Source organism: Sporothrix schenckii (genome assembly GCF_000961545.1).
Source record: "Sporothrix schenckii 1099-18 chromosome Unknown Cont47, whole genome shotgun sequence".
Lineage (NCBI taxonomy): Eukaryota > Fungi > Ascomycota > Sordariomycetes > Ophiostomatales > Ophiostomataceae > Sporothrix > Sporothrix schenckii.
Window position 1 is genome coordinate 2,331,133 of NW_015971148.1, and position 17,420 is coordinate 2,348,552.

The following is a 17,420-nucleotide window of genomic DNA, read 5'->3' on the forward strand; positions in this document are numbered from 1 at the left end:
AAAAGGGCAGATTGAAAACAAAAGCAGGTAAAAATCTTGGCAAGAAAGCGGACCTGGTGGAGTTCTCTCCCATCGAAATCCTAACGGTCAAGGTTTACGTTTCTCCGATTCTGCCCATACGTGATACACACTATCGCCATTTGTGACCAGCAACTGGCCGGTGTGCTGGCTTCAAATATATTTCAACGCGCAGGCGATCATCACTCACACGCATTAGTAACATGCTGCATACATGTACAATATGTCCTTGTCCCGTTCTTGGGTTCATTGTCAGTGGGTTTTCTCGATGTTCCGCCGTTTATTGCGTCTTCACCTAACTGGCAGCAGTAGGCCCGCGATGTTCTATTTGGGCCCCAAGTTAGACATAAGATACGGGCCGCTGTTTGTTCTCGTCCTTGCCTGTGCTTCCTCCCGTTAAAGTGTGTAATACGGAGTAATACGTCGCAGAGGACAATATGCACCCCGGCACTCATGGTACGGGTGCTGTGGCATGGCCTGGCCAGCCGTCCTGACACGTCGCAGTCGTGGATCTTTTCAAGGGATGCGACTCGGCCACTTCATGGCTCGAATTGACATGGCCCACTGTCCTGGCACATCCTTGTCTCCGAAGATGGTGTGCTAGTGTGTCATTGGTGCACCAGTAATCTTGTTTGTTCTTTGGCGCTGCTGTTAGGTCGTTGTATCGTGATGCCGAGCAATCCCATCCGTTCTTTGTCGCTCGCCGGACCATTTAGAAAGCTCACCGGTAAATGTGTTCTGTACTTTGACCTTTGTACTTGTTACATGCCAATCAAGAAGTTCGCGTGTGGCCTGCAAGTTTGGGGGTGATTGGCACGTTGTCGGGACACGTAAGTTAGCTACGTAGCCCTGGACCATCGATGGTATATTGTACAAGAGGCCCATGTAGCCACGACGCCTCTCCCGTGTCCCTAGTTCTGTGCATGTTTGTGGCCCATATGCGCATATATTGTCGTAATATGTGCCACGCGCATCTCTTCATCTGGCAAGGTGATTTGTCCATATTTTTGTCACATCGGCCGCTTCCATGCCATTCGACTACTTGCACAACTTACATGGGGCCTAATTTTGCCCCGTTTTTGGCGATTTGCGTTCCATTTTCCCATTGATTGATCTCCGTGTTTTGTTTCCACACCTTTCGTGTTGATCCTCACCCTTTTCTCTCTCTCTTCAGATGTTCAGACTTGTCCTGTCCAGATTCTCGTTCCTCTCGTCTCTTTCCGTCCTACGGAGGCAGGGAGTAATACTCTAAATCGAGGGTTCGGCCATATGACCTTTTTTATTTCCGATTTTTTATTTGATTTTTTTTTATATCATACTCCACCTTCGCGACTAGACAGCTTCTATCCTGACTTTTGCCTCCCGGGTCCGTTGCCCCCGTCTTCGTTGGAGATCCCCCCTCCCTTGCAACATAGCTTGGGCCTGTCAACCCCAGTTCCCAGTCTCGTCCAGCACCAGTTCTGAGGTCCAGTTGCACCAGCATATAAACAACACCTCTCCCAATTTCCCGCTTCGTCCGTTTCCTTCTCCTGTTCCGCTTCTTCCTTCTTCTTATGAGAAGACGGTCCGATCTCATTTGATGTACACGAGCTCTCTGTTCTGCATCTATATTGCCACTGTCAAGGTCGACCTTCGTTAATTTTTTCCTCCAACTATTAACACATCAACACCACCACCACAAATGGCATCCACCGAGGCAGCTGCGCCCGTTGGCGCTGAGAAGGACGTTGGCGCTGCGACCGGTGCTGCTCCCAACGGCGCTCAGGCCGTCCACCGTGTTGACTATGGCGGCAACCCACTCTACCACTCGCAGTCATACCAGGACCCCGAGGGCCGTCTCCCGGCATTCGGCGGTGAATTCCAGCCCGGCTTGTACAAGCCCATTGCGCATCGCAAGTTTGCCAACCCAGCGCCTCTGGGTCTCAGCGCTTTTGCCCTGACGACATTTGTTCTGTCTCTCATCAACCTTCAGACCCGCGGTATAACGGAGCCCAACGTTGTCGCCTCTCTGGCCTTTGGGTATGGTGGTCTCGTTCAGCTTCTTGCTGGCATGTGGTACGTGTTGAAACGCAAGATTAGTGTTCTCCCGCGTCATAGTCGCTTCAAGCATCTAATGCCACCCTAGGGAAATGGCCGTTGGCAACACGTTTGGTGCGACCGCATTGTCTTCATACGGCGGCTTCTGGCTGTCATATTCCATCCTGCTGAACCCTCAGTGGGACCTCCTTTCTGCGTACAGCGCGACTAAGGGCGGCGCCGACCGAACTGACGCTGCCCTTGGATTCTACCTCACTGGCTGGTTCATTTTCACGACAGTCATGCTTTTGCTCACCCTCCGCTCGACCGTCATGTTCTTTAGCCTCTTCTTCACCCTTGATCTGGCTTTCCTGTTCCTTGCCGTTGGCGCCTTTACAGCTGACAACGGCAATGCCTCAACTGCCACGAACCTGAACAAGGCTGGCGGCGTTTTCGGCCTCCTCGCGGCTTTCCTCGCCTGGTACAACGCGTTTGCTGGTATTGCTGATTCTAGGTATGTGATCGCTTCGTCCCCATCTCTCCCCTCTCAAGTCCTCGGTTTCTGCCTTGCTTTGCTGCTTTTCCGCCTCGGCCTGCTGTCTATTCCTTTGTTGCATCTGCCCCTTCGTATTTATGCTTTCTGTATTCTTCTCTTGCGCTTTCTCATTTTATGTTCGCTTCTCTTTCCCTCCAGCACCCCCAACATTTTAAGTGCATTGTCCTCCTCCAATCTTGTCTACAAATTTAGGCCAATCCATCTGCCTCCAACTGAACTAGTTCGCGTATGCTCCACGTCCTTCCTCATCTCGAACTCAGTCAAAGTACTTTTTGGGGTGCGGCCCTCGTTCAATCCCTAACCCCCTTAAACGAGGACACTTTATATCTGTTTTTTTTTTCCCTTCCACTGTCTTCTGTCATTTACCATCGTTGGAAAATATTTGCCAGGCAACGGGCTTGATATCATTGCGACACTGTTTTCCCCTCATGGCGCACAAACCATAGTCTCGTTTTTGTTACGACTTTGTCCCTTGTTCGTTACTGACTTTTTACGTCTCTCCAGCAACTCATTCTTTGTTGTTCCTGTCTTCCACTTCCCCTGGTCAGAGCAGGGCTACGAGTCGCGCAAGGCAAAGCCGGCGGGCCTGTCTGACTAAACACACACTGATCTAGTATCGCTCTGGCGAGGACATCCACGGACAAATCCGCCCGTTTCCTTTCTCGACAGGCGTCATGTTTTCTGGCGACTTCAGTTGGTCGGCACCGGCTATGACCGCAAATGCGTCACTTCGCTCCGATAACTTTTCCGCTTATGTTAAATCGTTTTCTTATGCTGTCGTGGTCTTCTCGTTCGAAAATAGCTCTTAAAATCAGCACAATACCCTTTTAATCCTGCGGGCTTAACTATCTTGATGTTGCTGCGTTTGGCAATAGGCCACACACCCACCCGCGTGCAAACTTGAATAATTTATTTCTCTTGTCTTTGAAATTCAAAGGCTTCTTAACCTTCTTCTTTTGTCTTGTCCTGTTTCTTCCACGTGGCGACCCTGTATATGTCTCCAACAGCGCCAAAATGCCGCGGCTCGTAATGGACCATGCACTGATGGTACGAAGCCAACGTGACGCAGGTAGATTTTGCGTAGTATATAAGCCCTTCTGAAGACTTGGTGCCGAACGCCTTCCTGTCGTAGAGAGGACTCACCAGGGTGAGCTTGGCGAGAAATGTACGACAGTTAGATTGACATGTCACAGATCTACGAGCCAAGATACATAAGTAGGGTAATGCTAGTGAGTAAGAAAAACGAAGCCCATTATGCTCTTTCTATACCTGTTGTGCAGCCTTCGTTCCATCATTGCTTGTGTCCTGATCCGTGCAAAGTTGTCTTGGCCATTTGTTTTTTCTCCCCACGGCGGTATTCCCGCACATGCCAGTACTCGTTAGGATTATAAGGTCTATCTTGAGCTCCTATGTACGCATCTTGGACTGCCAATTGCGAAAATTCGTCACTACTGGCACCTTCTGCACTTTTAGCATGACCACCAATGAGAGGCTGTAAATAGAAACCTGGTAGTCGACAACTTTCTTTTCCAGCCACCCTTTCTCGCTACCCCTCAAGGCGGCATCCGCGATTGATGTTACTCAATCTAATGAGAATTGCGCCATTCCATATTTACAAATGTCCGATACGGGTATATTTCGAGGGCCCGCATCTCATCTGGCGGTTTGCATTTATGTCCCATCAAATAATATAAAGAAATTCGTTGGAACAATATCTCCAACCATACTCAAAACGAATCGACATAACCCAAAAGACAACTGCACTTTTTCCGTCTCCAATGACGACCGATATACAAACAAGCCTACAGGCGAAAAATGCGGCCTACGCGGCAGCATTTACCAAAGGAGACTTGCCGCTTCCGCCGGGGAAGAAGTACTTAGTTGGTATATTACCACTGATTTATTTTACCGCGGCGTCCAGTCCCCTCTGACATTGCTGCGATTCCCCCCCCCCCCCCAACCGGCGCCTGATCCAAGAGTCTTGCTAACAAATTTCCTTCGCCACAGTTACCTGTATGGATGCACGCATTGATCCCGCAGCTGCGTTTGGAATTGGCTTGGGCGATGCCCATGTGATCCGCAACGCCGGGGGCAGTGGTCGCGACGCCCTGCGGTCCATTCTGATCTCAGAGCAGCTGCTTGGGACCCAGGAGATTGTTCTCATCAAGCACACCGGCTGTGGAATGCTAACTTTCACCAATGAGGATGCCCATGTGCTCGTGCAAAAGAATTTGGGGCCGGAAGCCGCTACAGAGATTGCCACTCTCGATTTTCTGGCGTTTCCGGATCTGGACCAAGCCGTGCGCGACGATGTCCTTTTCTTGAAAAAACATAGTGCCATCCCGGATGATGTCACTGTGAGTGGTTGGGTTTATAGCGTCGAGACTGGCCGCGTACGCCGTGTTGATTAAAGGCGCCAAGGGAGGTAGGGTGCAGGCTGTCTGTATTTGATATGAGAACTCCTCGTGGAGGGCTTGTGGAATGCTGGTGGTGCCTGTAGTAACGTATTGCTACCAGGCGTATCTGACGATGAATCGGGGAGTGGGTTAGTGTAGAAGATCCTGTCAAGTTCGCGTGCCAATTAAGCCCTAAAAGTCACATAAATCATTATCAGTCGCGTTGAGACCATGGTCTTTTTAAGCTCCAGTGGTAAGGTTAAGCGCGGACGTTGCTTGGCGCTAATATATTTACGACCCCGGCAAGACGGAACAACAATTTGCATGAACTGGGTTTTGGTGGTAAGTTGTTTTCGGTACAAATCGTACGGCGCACGACGTCAATACTTCGTCGCCTGAACTAATTGCCTGCACGAATGAGTAATTACGACGAGTCACACATCTAGTCGTGCTGTAAAATACGCCGATATCCGTTACTCCACCCTGACATTTATTTCGTGGGGTCGTTGAGTTAGTGTCTCTCTGTCACATTTTGGCACGGGATTTACAATATAATTAATGCATCACAACCACCAACCCCGCCGAGGTCCGACTCGTTGTCTTTCTGCGCGGGCGCCTTATCACGGCCCTTTTACGGTCAACAATCTTTTTACCGTTTATTACCAGGCTATACCTCTCGCTACTGACCCCTTTGACCGATTCTTTCGTTTTGCTCCGTGGCTCGACCGACGCTATGGCACTAAAAGGCACGCGCGCTGCTGACCACGCTGGGTCCTGGTATACGTCCGATGAAGGCGAACTTTCAGACGAGCTGGATAGGTGGCTTGACAGTGTTCCGGCGTCCATCAATGGACAAGCCCTCCCCATTCCTGGCGCCAGGGCAGTCATTGCTCCGTGAGTAATGTTATTATCCCATCCCCTGCCTCCCTGTAAGATTTTCATGCCTGCGTCTTTTGATGGATACGCCGCAACCTTCGTTTCCATGAAGTCTCCATTGACGCAGTGACCGCCTGGCTCGTTGAACAGACACGCTGGTTATCAGTATTCTGGCCCATGTGCTGCCTGGGCGTACAAGTCGCTTGATCTTCGACATGCGAAGCGCGTTTTTGTTCTCGGACCCAGCCATACATTCTACTTGCGCGGCTGTGCTCTGACGACATTCGAGAGGTTTGCAACGCCATTTGGCGACTTCGAAATCGACGCGGATACTCTGGCCGAGCTCCGTGCAACTGGAAGATTCAGCGACATTCCGCGGCACAACGACGTGCGCGAGCATAGCCTCGAGATGCACCTCCCATATATCTGGAAGGTTCTTGAAAGGACCATAGGCCACAACCATGCATGGCCCACCCTCGTTCCGATTATGGTTGGCGATGGTGACGGTGCCGCAGAGAAAGACTACGGCGAGATGTTGCTACCTTACTTGGAAGACCCGAAGAATGCGTTTATTGTCAGTTCCGATTTCTGCCACTGGGGCCGAAACTTTCAATTCTGGCAATACTGCCCCGGAGCCGATTTTACCCAAATCCGCACGCTCTCGCCTCGAGGTGGGTCACGCCCTGGGCCTTCGGAACCGCCTATCCACGAATTTATCCGTACGCTCGATGAGGCTGCGTTTAATATTATTGAAACCGGAGTGCAAGCAGACTTCGTCAGGTATCTTCGCCTGACAGACAACACCATTTGCGGGCGGCACCCCATAAGCGTGATCATGGCGGCATTGGAGTTGCTCGCTAGAAAGACGACAACCATAGCGGCTGCTGGAGGGAAAGGGCAGAAGAAGTTTGCTTTTGTGAAATACGACCGAAGCGAACTCGCCTCCTCCACCTCGGACTCGAGCGTGAGTTACGCCTCTGCGTATGCTGTATTTTGAGAAGGGTCCGTGCTCCGGCTTCAAATACCACATCGAAGGCCGGTGTGGCTGATGCTTGTGAAAAATTCCGTATGTTATTTACGGATGTCGACGCTGGGAACGGCGAACTTTTGCCGGAGGTCGGACGGGATGGATTGAGCCCCTGGCTGCTCAGGCCAGATGTGGTAATGGGCCCAACTTGATGCATAATCTGTTCTTACGACCATGGACGAGCAGAGTCTTCGTGAATGAGGAAAAGACGCGGCGTAATAAGTACCCTATAACACATGCCGTTCACTACTAGCAAAGCTTCTCTGGTAAGATAGTGTTTTCTATCACACAACATCGTAAGATACATACCGAGAATGGCTTTTATTGGTTGCATACTTATTTGTGACAAACGATGTTCTTTCCACATTTTCTTTTTCTGTCAGAATACATTTTCTCGTTCCTTGCATGAACTGGCTGTAGAAGTAATGTGAATGAGCCGGTGTCAGATCAAGAAGTTCACTGCTCCAGCTGGATGTCATGTAAAAGGGATGAAGCATCGACTGAACCGCTCGACTAAGTCGCCGATCAACATTTTGAAACGAGTTTTAGTATTTTCGCTGTTACGGCAGAACCCTAGCCCCTTCCGTCCCCCCCCCCCCCCCGGGAGCGATCGGTCACCCCTGACCCAGCCTCCAGCGAACTGGCCAGGCCTAGTGGCCCTGACCCAATTAGAAGGTAAATATTCTGTACTCGCATCTTTATACTTTGGCATTACCGCCAATCTCCTTCTTATCCGTACACGTTGTTCTTCCAACCTTCCATATGCTGTCACTTTTAATTCTATCACAAACACATCTATTAAGTGTCATTCGCGTCAACAGCACTTATCATTTGGAATGTTTGGCTCTGGACGGTGTGATATGTACTACTATTTTGCACGACATCACAGTTCATGGCAGAAAAGCTGATTTGCACCGTCAGATGCTGCTCACAATCAGTTTCTTAGCAGTCTGATGCGTCGCTTTTACCCATTCCTCGTTCATTTTATCTTACGGAGTGCTAAAATTAACCTCGCCCTAGCGCCAATGGGCGCGCTAAACCTCTGTTGGAGCTCCCGACGTAACGATACGCCTCAGCTGTGTGCCAAAGATGGCAAAGACTGGCCAGGATCGCTCGCTGCCAAACAATTTCCATCTCAGCCCCTTTTCGAAACACTCCTCCCTCATTGCTCCATCGTCCTCTCTTCTCGCAGAATTCATGCCTCTCTGAACTCTCTGTTGCTATTTTAGTTAATTTTTTTTTTTTTTGTTTTTGTTTCCCTCTCCCTTTTGATCTCTTCTTTGTCACTCTTTTCCTCTCCGTGCTAAGTTTATCTCCTTTCCCTTCCTTTGGTCAACTAACTACCTGCCCATTTCGCTTAAGCACATCGTTGCCTTCTCCCTTTGATACTCAACGACGCCCTTCCCTCGCGCCCCGTTGTCTCGAACTTTCCTCCCTGTACAGATTCCTCGGATTCCGCTCCGTCTGCAGCTCCTCATACTCAACACAGACACCGCACGTACCTGGCAAGCACCTTTTCTTCCGTACCTCCGGTCTGCGACACTTAATGCAACACAATTGGTACTAAGCCGTGCCTGACAACATATTGCCACGCCTCCTTGCTAGTACGCCGACAAGATGAGTGTAAGTGTATCAATCTCTGGTAGGCTGTTTCAGCAGTCCCGTTTCTTACCTCAGCTGAACTATCTGTCCCATGTTATTTCTCTCTCACCTCCCTCTCACTATCCTCGTTCCCATCCTTAGAATCTGTTTAGTCTTCTATCTTCCTTTCATCCTGCACACCTCACCATTCCACTTTTCGTTGATGTTCTCTTTCGATGCTCAACTCTCAACTTTCTTTCTTCGACATTGAGTTGCATTTTCCAGTCAGCAGTCATAATTACATGCAAAGCATTGACTAACATGGCACAGTACGGGTTAGTTCTCTCCAACACTCCTACCGTCACCCTCGACAGGTTGCTCAGTCTTTGTCGCCCTACGGAATAAATCATGGGCATTAGTGCGGAGCGAATATTGGCATGCGGCCCTTCAGGACGATTCTAAGTTGATTTTTCGCTAACACCGGTGAAACGGTAGATACAGTGGAAGACCCAACCCTTTCGACGACCGCAATGGGGAAGGGGATGGCGGCTACGGCGGTTCTGCGCGCGCACCACCGCAAGCAACGTTCGGCCAAGGCCCTCGCCCCGGGGGTGGAACTGGATCTCGCTACAATCAAACCCCTTCGATGGGGCGTGACGACTACGGAGGTACGTTAAGAGAGACGAAGAAATGGTTTAATTGTTGCCCGAATTCTCTGTTCCGCATACTAAATAGCGGTTCTCTAAACCTGCAGGAGGAAACGTGGAAATGGCCTCTCTCGCACAAAATGCAGGCTCATTCGCTGCGTCGGGCGACCCGAATGCAATTTTGAACGAGTGCCGCAGCATCGACCGGGGAATCGATCAAATCGACCAGAACCTGAACCAATTGCGAATGTTACAAGACCGATCCTTAAACGAGGCCGACTCATCTGGGTCATCCACGTCGAAACAGCTGGATGCTCTCGCGTCGGACACTATGGCTCTCTACCGTCAACTTACTGAGCGGGTGCGGCAAGTAAAAAGCCAGAGGGAGGCCCAGCAACCCAAAAATGCGCCACAGGTCGGTCGCGTTGATCGCCGCTTGAAACAAGCGATCCAGTCCTACCAGCAAGTTGAGTCGGCCTTTCGCAAGAAAACACAAGATCAGATGGCTCGACAATATCGTATCGTGCGGCCAGACGCATCGGAATCCGAGGTCCGTGCTGTTGTGGAAGATACGGCAGCTGGTAGCCAGATGTTCCAGCAGGCCATGATGCAGAGCGACCGTCGTGGCCAGGCCCGTGCCGTTCTGAGTGCCGTCCAAGATCGGCATGCAGCACTTCAGAAGATCGAACAGCAAATGGTCGAGCTGGCTCAGTTGTTCCAGGATATGGACACACTTATTGTCCAGCAAGAAGTCAATGTTATGCAAATCGAGCAGAAGGCTGAGGAGGCCGTCGTGAACATAGACAAGGGTAATGAGGAGATTGCAGTTGCTGTCACTACGGCCAGGAAGACTCGGAAAAAGAAGTGGATTTGTCTGGGTATCTGCGGTACGTATTCCCAGCTCTGGCAGATTGTCAATACGCATGGCCTTATACGCGAGTGTCCTGCTAACAAGACTGTCCCACAGTCGGAATCATTCTTGTTATAGTCATTATCGTTGTGGTATACGTCTTGATCAACAAGCAAGGCAGCAGCAAGAAACGGAGTATCGGTGGGCGAGCCCTTGACTTTGCCAATGACCGGTCGGTGGCACACGTCTACGAACTAGCGAGCGCTGTCGCACGGACGTCTCTATCCGGCCGGTACGTCATAAATACCGATTTCACCAAAGATGACACCGCCTCTTGAAAAGGCGGCACTCGTTGACGTAAATGCATTCGATGCTGCGTCTCTTCCACGACACCGAAGAGTCTCACCTCGTCGACTGTGGTCCAGGTGACGCAAAGTATCGTGTTTTTCCTTCTAATAAGCATGCATTGGCTTCTAAAAACCCGACGTGCCCTACAGCGGCCACCCAGTCATGTTCTGTCGTCATACGGTCCATGTGCCGTCTTATACCTTTTGTGGGTAGACTGCACTGCCACTATTTCATTTGTATTTCTTTCCTCATTTATTTGCATTCCGTTTTAGCGCTGTTCGATTGGCTATGAAGTCAGCCACATTTACTTACAGTGCTCTAGTTTTCTTGTCTTTTTTTCCGTACTATTTGTAAGAAGAGGGGGCTGGGGGAGATGGTGCTTATTTCATTTGTGTTCTTCGTCGACAGTGCCATTTTGTTCCAGTTATCGGTTTCTTTTTCAATATTGCAGCATTCGGGCAGCCTTCTATATCTCTCTCCGTTACTATCAACTTGAAGCTGTGATTACCTCTCACTAAGTTGATTGGACAACATACTGATATGTTCACGCGATCACGATGTATCAATGTCAATGCAACACGGAAAATCCTACCCAATATCCCTCAAAACCACTTGAGATACAAGATTGATAATCTTTCAGGGCAACTGTTAAATGGATTTCCTTCACAAAAGGAGGACTGTATACAACGTGTATCATGGTTACATGGCTGCGTCTGCTGAGTCTTATTGGGGCAATGGTTGAAATTATCATATCGGGGGTTACCGTGTTGGTGATATGGGACCTACAATAGCCATCTACCTTAACGAGATACTTCCTCTGAGTTAGCGACGTTGTGCAAAAATGCCATACGGGTCTCAAATGATTGCACCAGCGAGTCATATCTCTCCCCTGAAGGTGTGGGTTTCCCACCCTGCACTGATGATGTTATAATTCCGTCCGATCTATGCGTCAAATTTGCGACTATCGGCGCCTCATCGTTTCTGAGCGGGTCGGCCGAAAGACCCGACCCCCGAATATGAAGAAGCAATGCTTTGTCATCTTCTTCATTTAGCATATCACCAGGCGTGCCGGTTTGAGGATACTGCACTTGGGCACTTGTGACAGCCCAGTCTGGCGTTAAACTAGCGGCTTGTGCAACGGTATATCTTTGACCGTCCGATGTGATATCCAGTTCGAGTATAAGCGCTCGGTTTGGATCAAACCGCTGGAACCGAGAGGCTGAGACTGCTCGAGGTTCTCCGGACGTATGAGAGAATGCGTGCGGCGTTCTTGTTCTTGTATGCAGCACGCCGGGCTGTTTTACAAACGCTTCTGCAAGCAAGTCCGGATCATCGTCGTTAAAAATGTACCGGACGCGAGGATAGAAAGTCTCAGGTGACGTGGACGATTTTGTGGCGTCCGAAACGACCGAGTAATAAGGTTTTAGCTGTGGAAAGGCGGTTGGAGCTCGGATGGTTGATTCATCAGGAAGGCTCGGAACAATTTGGTCGGGCGATATTGTCCCAGGAGTACGCCGACAACGACCGTCAGAGAGCTTGTCGAGAGCCTCAAAAGCTCCCAACGAGCCAGATACTCGATCTGCGTCGCGCTGTACGGTATTGTTTGTTAAAGGTTGGAGGCTGGCATTTTGATCTTGACGCTCTATGCTGTTGCTTGAGCTACCCATTTCCGCAAGAATGGTATGGCAACAAATGTGCTTCGGGGAAAGCTCCGTGTAGAGCAGAACGAAGCGACTAGCAGCAACAACTTCTTGGGTTATGGAGATTGTTGCGGTCGACGAGGTGCAATACGCTCGCTTTGCTCAAGTTTCCTTGTGAGTTGCACATAACCGTTGCACGTGGAGTACCTATGCCGAAAGTACGAAAACGCTGCCGCAGAAGGCACTGCAGAGTGGAACTATTGGGCGTAAGAAAAATACGGGGCGAGAGATTAGACGTTACATTCACGTGATTCTCGAAGAAGATTTAGTAATGCTATGATTTCCACTCAATTACAGAGTACGAAGGGCCTATTCCGTGCGACAGCGTTCACAAAACAACAGTCTGCGCCGCAACATGACAACGCCTAGTGGTGTCTCATTAATATTTCGTATTCTCGTGGCCATTTTTGTTCTTTTAGCGTCAGGCCATGACAGCTATTCTGCAGGTGAAGGCGCAGACAAACAAGCATTAAGCTTTTCGTTGCACCAGCGCCCTCCGTCAGGGTCCTTTGTAGCTTCGGCAGCACAGTCGAGATACAGCGCGTTGCCAAGATCTATGTCTCGCGCATTACCTCAGGCGCAAAAGTTGTGTCCTCTTGTGACAAGGATGTTGGTTCCTCGTCACCTTCCCATTCGAACTCTGTACAGTGAGCACCAGTTAGTCGCGTTTCACCTTATTACGAGACGCCTTGTCCAGGTGGTCGAGGCCCTCGCGTTGGACAACACCGATGATCGGGCGGGCAGTCCATGAGCTTCCTAGATGGGTACATTCATACTTTGCCGACACATAGGACACTGGCCTTTGGCAGACTCTTGTTTTATCCATTCCGATATGCAGTGCTAACAAAAATAAATAGCGACCGTTAGCCATTATAAGCTGTCGTGTCACCAAGGAACCTCTGGACCTGTGGCTTAAAGCACAGTTAATGGAGCGCATACCATGTGAAAGTTGTGACCGCATTTGCCAGATACTAACAAAGCCGTTGTGATCAGTCACAGGAACACTGAGCAAACGAGAATAGCGGACGCAGAGCGGACGGCGCGCAAGCACCAAGCGCAAGCAACATCAAAAAGTCAACATAAGAGGCTCGGTTGGGTACTTGGACTTACAAAGGCTGCATTCGTCGCCAGGGTATTTGCATGTCGGACATGTCCCATCAAACTGGTTCTGGCAAATGCCACACACATCGTCTTCGGGAAGGTCCCAGCGCCATGTGGCAACGCCGTGCCATTTTTGTATCTTCACCTTCATACTGTGACGGGGCTGAGAACCGGATTGCGGTCAGCAGGTGGTGACGGTGTGCCAGATTGAGAGTTCTGAACGCATATCGCTTTTTTTTTCAAAATTAAGGTAATGGGGTTTCCTTTTGGAGTAATTACGTAGTAGTTGGCGTAGCACGAAATATGTCGTAAGGCATGGCTGATTGTTCCTCCGTAAACAGTAGTTTGGAGTAATATTAGTTAACGCCCAGTGCGCTCAGAACCCCTCGGTGCCTGCCTCGGGAGAGAGTCAGTAGCCAATCAAACGAACGTAGCTTTGCGTCTACGTTTTAGGATCGCCCATTCGACAAAAAAGCAACCAGGTAAAAAACCCCGCAGCCTTCTCAGTCCATTGACACTCGGGTTTGACCACTTATCACGACCAATTTGGAGCCGTAAGTGTGGCCTTTCTGCAAAAGCTGGAGACGGAGAAATGAGTATTGCAGCCTTGGGCGTGTACACGGTATGAAAAGCACGGAAGGAACCTTCACCCTCCCTCCCCTTCCCCAACTTTGCAATCTTTTGAAAATTTCCATTCCAATATCAGAGCAGCGCTCTACGAGATACACTGGATTCTTCCCCACGCATATATGAGCACGGAGTGAACGTCTTATTGACCAAGGAGCATGGTGTAAGGGCCATAGTGCCACTGCCCGGGGAAGCTAGACTGAGAACAAAGGGCTAACCGGCTTCTGCCTGTAGTATAAGCAGTCGGTCGATGAACTTGCTGCTACGACAGGATAGCCGTTCATGATAGCAACTTAGACACCGGCGAGATCTCTCAAACAGACCCTGGCGCGAAAACAAGACGATCGTGCACCAATCTCACGCTCCTGACATTTCCACGTCGCCGTCACGATGCGAACTCCACGCCTGGTTCTGTACCGGGCCGGCGCCGAGTTTTTCTCCGCCTTCTCCACGACATCTGGCCTGCGCTCTACGACGACGAAGCGCTCGTTCTCCTCTTACCTGGTGGCCCCCAAGGAATTGCACGACGCACTCAAGAAGAACCCGCCATCCTCTATAAGCACAGATCCACGCGTGATTCCGTTATGTGCGTCTTGGTTCCTTCCCAACGACCCCGAAGGCCGGACCGGTATCCAGGTGTTTCGCAAGCAACGAATCCCGAAAGCCCGTTATTTCGACCTCGACAAGGTGATTGACCGACGATCACCGTACCCCCACATGCTCCCGAGTGCTAAGGACTTTGCTGCTGCGATGTCAGAGTTGGGCATTCGCAAGGAGGACACTGTTGTTGTCTACGACTCGAAAGAGCTCGGCATTTTCTCAGCGCCTCGGGTAGGCTGGTCGTTGAAGATCTTTGGCCATCCAAAGGTCCATATTTTAAACAACTTCCGCGCCTGGGTAGAGGAAGGCTTGCCCACGGAGAGCGGTGAGGTTTATAGTGTCGAATGCTGCGCTTACCCGATTCCCGAAGTCGACAGTACTAAGGTGGCCAGTTATGAAGATGTCCGAGAGGTGGCGTTTGACCACAACAAGGAGGGCGCCGAAGGTGTCCAAATAATAGATGCCAGGTCCAGTGGTCGCTTCACTGGCGCCGTGCCGGAGCCGCGCCCCGGCTTGTCCTCTGGACACATGCCTGGCGCTGTCAACATCCCTTACGACGCTGTTTTGGACCCATCCTCGAAAACCTTCCTCCCTGCAAACGCGCTCAGGGAGCTGTTTCAGAAGAAGGGCATTGACCCAGAAAAACCCATCATCTCAAGCTGCGGCACGGGGGTCACAGCGTGTGTGATAGAAACTGCACTTGGAGAGGCGCAGTATGGTTCTCCTGAGCAGAGGAGAGTCTACGATGGCAGCTGGACGTGAGTTTTCCCGATAGCACGCAATGCTGCTTGCAAGTCTTGAGGCCATCGAATGTTAATATACTGACTGGCCGTATCTAGCGAATGGGCACAGCGTGTAGCGCCATCCGATTCACTGATCCGAAAATCGGTCGAGAACTAAATTTGTCGCTTTTCACCCCTTACCCCTTACCCCTTCGCTTTGTCACAGCAGGTCAGAATTTTTGGTGCTTAAAGTGTGAACACAGGGCCAGACCTACATCGACCATATTTCTTGCAATATCGCAAAACGTATACACACGCTCTCCCTCTCTCCCTCTATCCCGCTCTCAGTCTCTGTCTTTGTCTATCTCCCTCTAAATTTGCTCCCTTCTTCCATCATTTGATGTAATACCTGTTCTCACCATTTGACTTTGTGAAAACCATACCTTGTCCCTTCCTCGGATCAGCAATCTACCATTTACTTATCTTCATTCATTTTTTGGAGCTTTCATGTCTTTTCCATGTTTGCGCTGCTTCTTTTCTTTCCTACCCTCTTCACTACTGATGCATGTTTCAGCACACGTCGTTCTCTTAACCGCCACACCCCCACTCCCAAAGGCAGTTCATATATGCCGCCAAGAATATTTTCACATACGTCTTGAATATACAGGCCTGTTACCCGTTGCTAAATGTCTTGTATTCGTGCTTGGCAGTTCTAGTCAAGCGTGCGTGATGCCTCACTGCCGACCATTCGTTTGTGGCCGTCACACGTCATCGGCCCCCAATACGTACCGTTCCGGATGGGCTGGCTGCTTGCCGTTATACAGCAGTGGTATGCCGGCTTGAACGTCAAGAGGGATTTTGTGTCGAGTGTTTTGCGGAATTTGCAGAATCAGGGGTGTGCTGGAAATCTAGCGGCCACTGTAAAATAAAGGCACTTGTCTCTCAATTGGGCTATCTGGATCTTGACGCTGCCCGCCAAGTATGCATGCTGGTCAGCACTGGCAAGAGCGGCATCGGTAAGCTGTTATATGACGACTGTAAAGGTCTTAAGAACATCGTTTCATCTCTAGAAGATCAGATTTTGGCAGATGTGGTTATTTGTGTTCAGAGTACAACAGTTCAAGTCAGTCGTATGGAAAGACACACTAGCCACCGTAGCTGTTTGGATTAGTGCGCGGATAGTTTTGATTCATCGTATAACGTTATTACGGTGTATAAAGTACGCTGTTCTCTGAGTAGTGTAGACTGGAGCTGGCTGATGATACCACTTGGGCAGACGTGTCCCACTAAAATCCCCTTTAAAACCACTTTACGCGCTGAGGACAACAAAACGCGTTCCCAGTTCCACTTCGCAATACGACATGTTTACTGCACCGTCGCGCCCCACTGGACGCCAACCTCCTTCGCGGCTCTTGCCTGTCTCGCTCACGCAGGTCATGCTTCACGCTTCCAACTTGGTCCATCCTCGCCGCTTCTCGATTCAATCCAATTGCACCCCGCGCACATTACAAATGTATTCTTACTGACTAAAATGGCATTCCAACTAAAGCGCAAACGCTCCGACTCGGAGCTTTCATTTTCATGCAGCACCACTCTGTCGTCGCCTCCGAGGCCGACGGCAGATTTCGGCAGTTCGCCGTCGCCGTCCGACGACGTCACGACCTTGCCAGCGATATTTCGCGGACGCGGAACGCCTCTACATTTCAACAGCCGGACACTGAAACGGTACCGCGACAGCCGGCCTTCGGAGGCTGAAGTCCACGGTACGTCTCCAAGCACATCCTGCTTCTGAAGAGAGCTCGCACACGGCGGGCATGTACAAACCCATGATGTTTTGCGACTAATACGCGCATGCCTTTAAGAACATACCCTGAAACTGCTGTACTCGGCGCAGCAGTCGGGGCGCGTCCGACTATCATCGGGTCCAGGACAAAATCGGCAGCAGATGGTGGGCCTAGGCGGCCAAGACGGGCAAGATAGTCAGCACGATCTTCCGGCATTACAGGGACAGCACAGTCTCGGCCTGGACAGTGTTGATACAGATCAGAATCAGCGCTCACTACACAGCTTTTGGAACATTGCCCAGCCAGTATCACGTCAACGAACACCGTTGGTGATAGAGGCTGACGGATACACACCAGGGGTTAGCACCATGCATGTGTCGCAAGGACCCAATGGAGCCACGGTTTACAAAGAGGTAGATTCGGTTATGGGTTAAGCGAGCTAACAAAGCACGCTCGAAAGGGCAATGGTAACGAATTTCGGCACGAGCGAACAGGCGTATGGCGTTTGGAAACTATTTTTTTTTTTTTTTCGATTTCGAATTTGGGCATGCGGCAAATTTGGGATATATAT

General features: G+C 50.3%; 7 protein-coding genes across 7 annotated transcripts; 6 read left to right on the plus strand and 1 right to left on the minus strand.

Annotated features, from left to right (window-relative positions):
- Positions 1–1,699: 1,699 nt before the first annotated feature.
- Positions 1,700–3,188, plus strand: SPSK_03325 (uncharacterized protein; the record flags this gene model as incomplete). Its single annotated transcript, XM_016730163.1, has 3 exons — positions 1,700–2,073; positions 2,144–2,548; positions 3,095–3,188. The coding sequence occupies 3 exons, from the start codon at positions 1,700–1,702 to the stop codon at positions 3,186–3,188; spliced, it is 873 nt and encodes a 290-aa protein (XP_016585316.1).
- A 1,180-nt stretch (positions 3,189–4,368) lies between these two features.
- On the plus strand, positions 4,369–5,001 carry SPSK_03640 (carbonic anhydrase; the record flags this gene model as incomplete). The annotated part of the gene is made up of 2 exons (XM_016730475.1): positions 4,369–4,474; positions 4,598–5,001. The coding sequence occupies 2 exons, from the start codon at positions 4,369–4,371 to the stop codon at positions 4,999–5,001; spliced, it is 510 nt and encodes a 169-aa protein (XP_016585317.1).
- Positions 5,002–5,719: 718 nt separating this feature from the next.
- SPSK_03449 (uncharacterized protein) lies at positions 5,720–6,859 on the plus strand (the record flags this gene model as incomplete). The annotated part of the gene is made up of 2 exons (XM_016730287.1): positions 5,720–5,880; positions 6,013–6,859. The coding sequence occupies 2 exons, from the start codon at positions 5,720–5,722 to the stop codon at positions 6,857–6,859; spliced, it is 1,008 nt and encodes a 335-aa protein (XP_016585318.1).
- A 2,141-nt stretch (positions 6,860–9,000) lies between these two features.
- On the plus strand, positions 9,001–10,305 carry SPSK_03399 (syntaxin 1B/2/3; the record flags this gene model as incomplete). Its single annotated transcript, XM_016730237.1, has 3 exons — positions 9,001–9,138; positions 9,206–10,004; positions 10,106–10,305. The coding sequence occupies 3 exons, from the start codon at positions 9,001–9,003 to the stop codon at positions 10,303–10,305; spliced, it is 1,137 nt and encodes a 378-aa protein (XP_016585319.1).
- Positions 10,306–11,115: 810 nt separating this feature from the next.
- SPSK_03557 (uncharacterized protein) lies at positions 11,116–11,982 on the minus strand (the record flags this gene model as incomplete). Its single annotated transcript, XM_016730395.1, has 1 exon — positions 11,116–11,982. The coding sequence occupies one exon, from the start codon at positions 11,980–11,982 to the stop codon at positions 11,116–11,118; it is 867 nt and encodes a 288-aa protein (XP_016585320.1).
- A 2,151-nt stretch (positions 11,983–14,133) lies between these two features.
- Positions 14,134–15,243, plus strand: SPSK_03459 (thiosulfate/3-mercaptopyruvate sulfurtransferase; the record flags this gene model as incomplete). Its single annotated transcript, XM_016730297.1, has 2 exons — positions 14,134–15,101; positions 15,183–15,243. 2 exons carry the CDS (start codon positions 14,134–14,136, stop codon positions 15,241–15,243), a joined length of 1,029 nt encoding a protein of 342 aa, XP_016585321.1.
- A 1,353-nt stretch (positions 15,244–16,596) lies between these two features.
- Positions 16,597–17,283, plus strand: SPSK_03624 (uncharacterized protein; the record flags this gene model as incomplete). The annotated part of the gene is made up of 2 exons (XM_016730461.1): positions 16,597–16,828; positions 16,928–17,283. 2 exons carry the CDS (start codon positions 16,597–16,599, stop codon positions 17,281–17,283), a joined length of 588 nt encoding a protein of 195 aa, XP_016585322.1.
- Between the last annotated feature and the right edge of the window lie 137 nt (positions 17,284–17,420).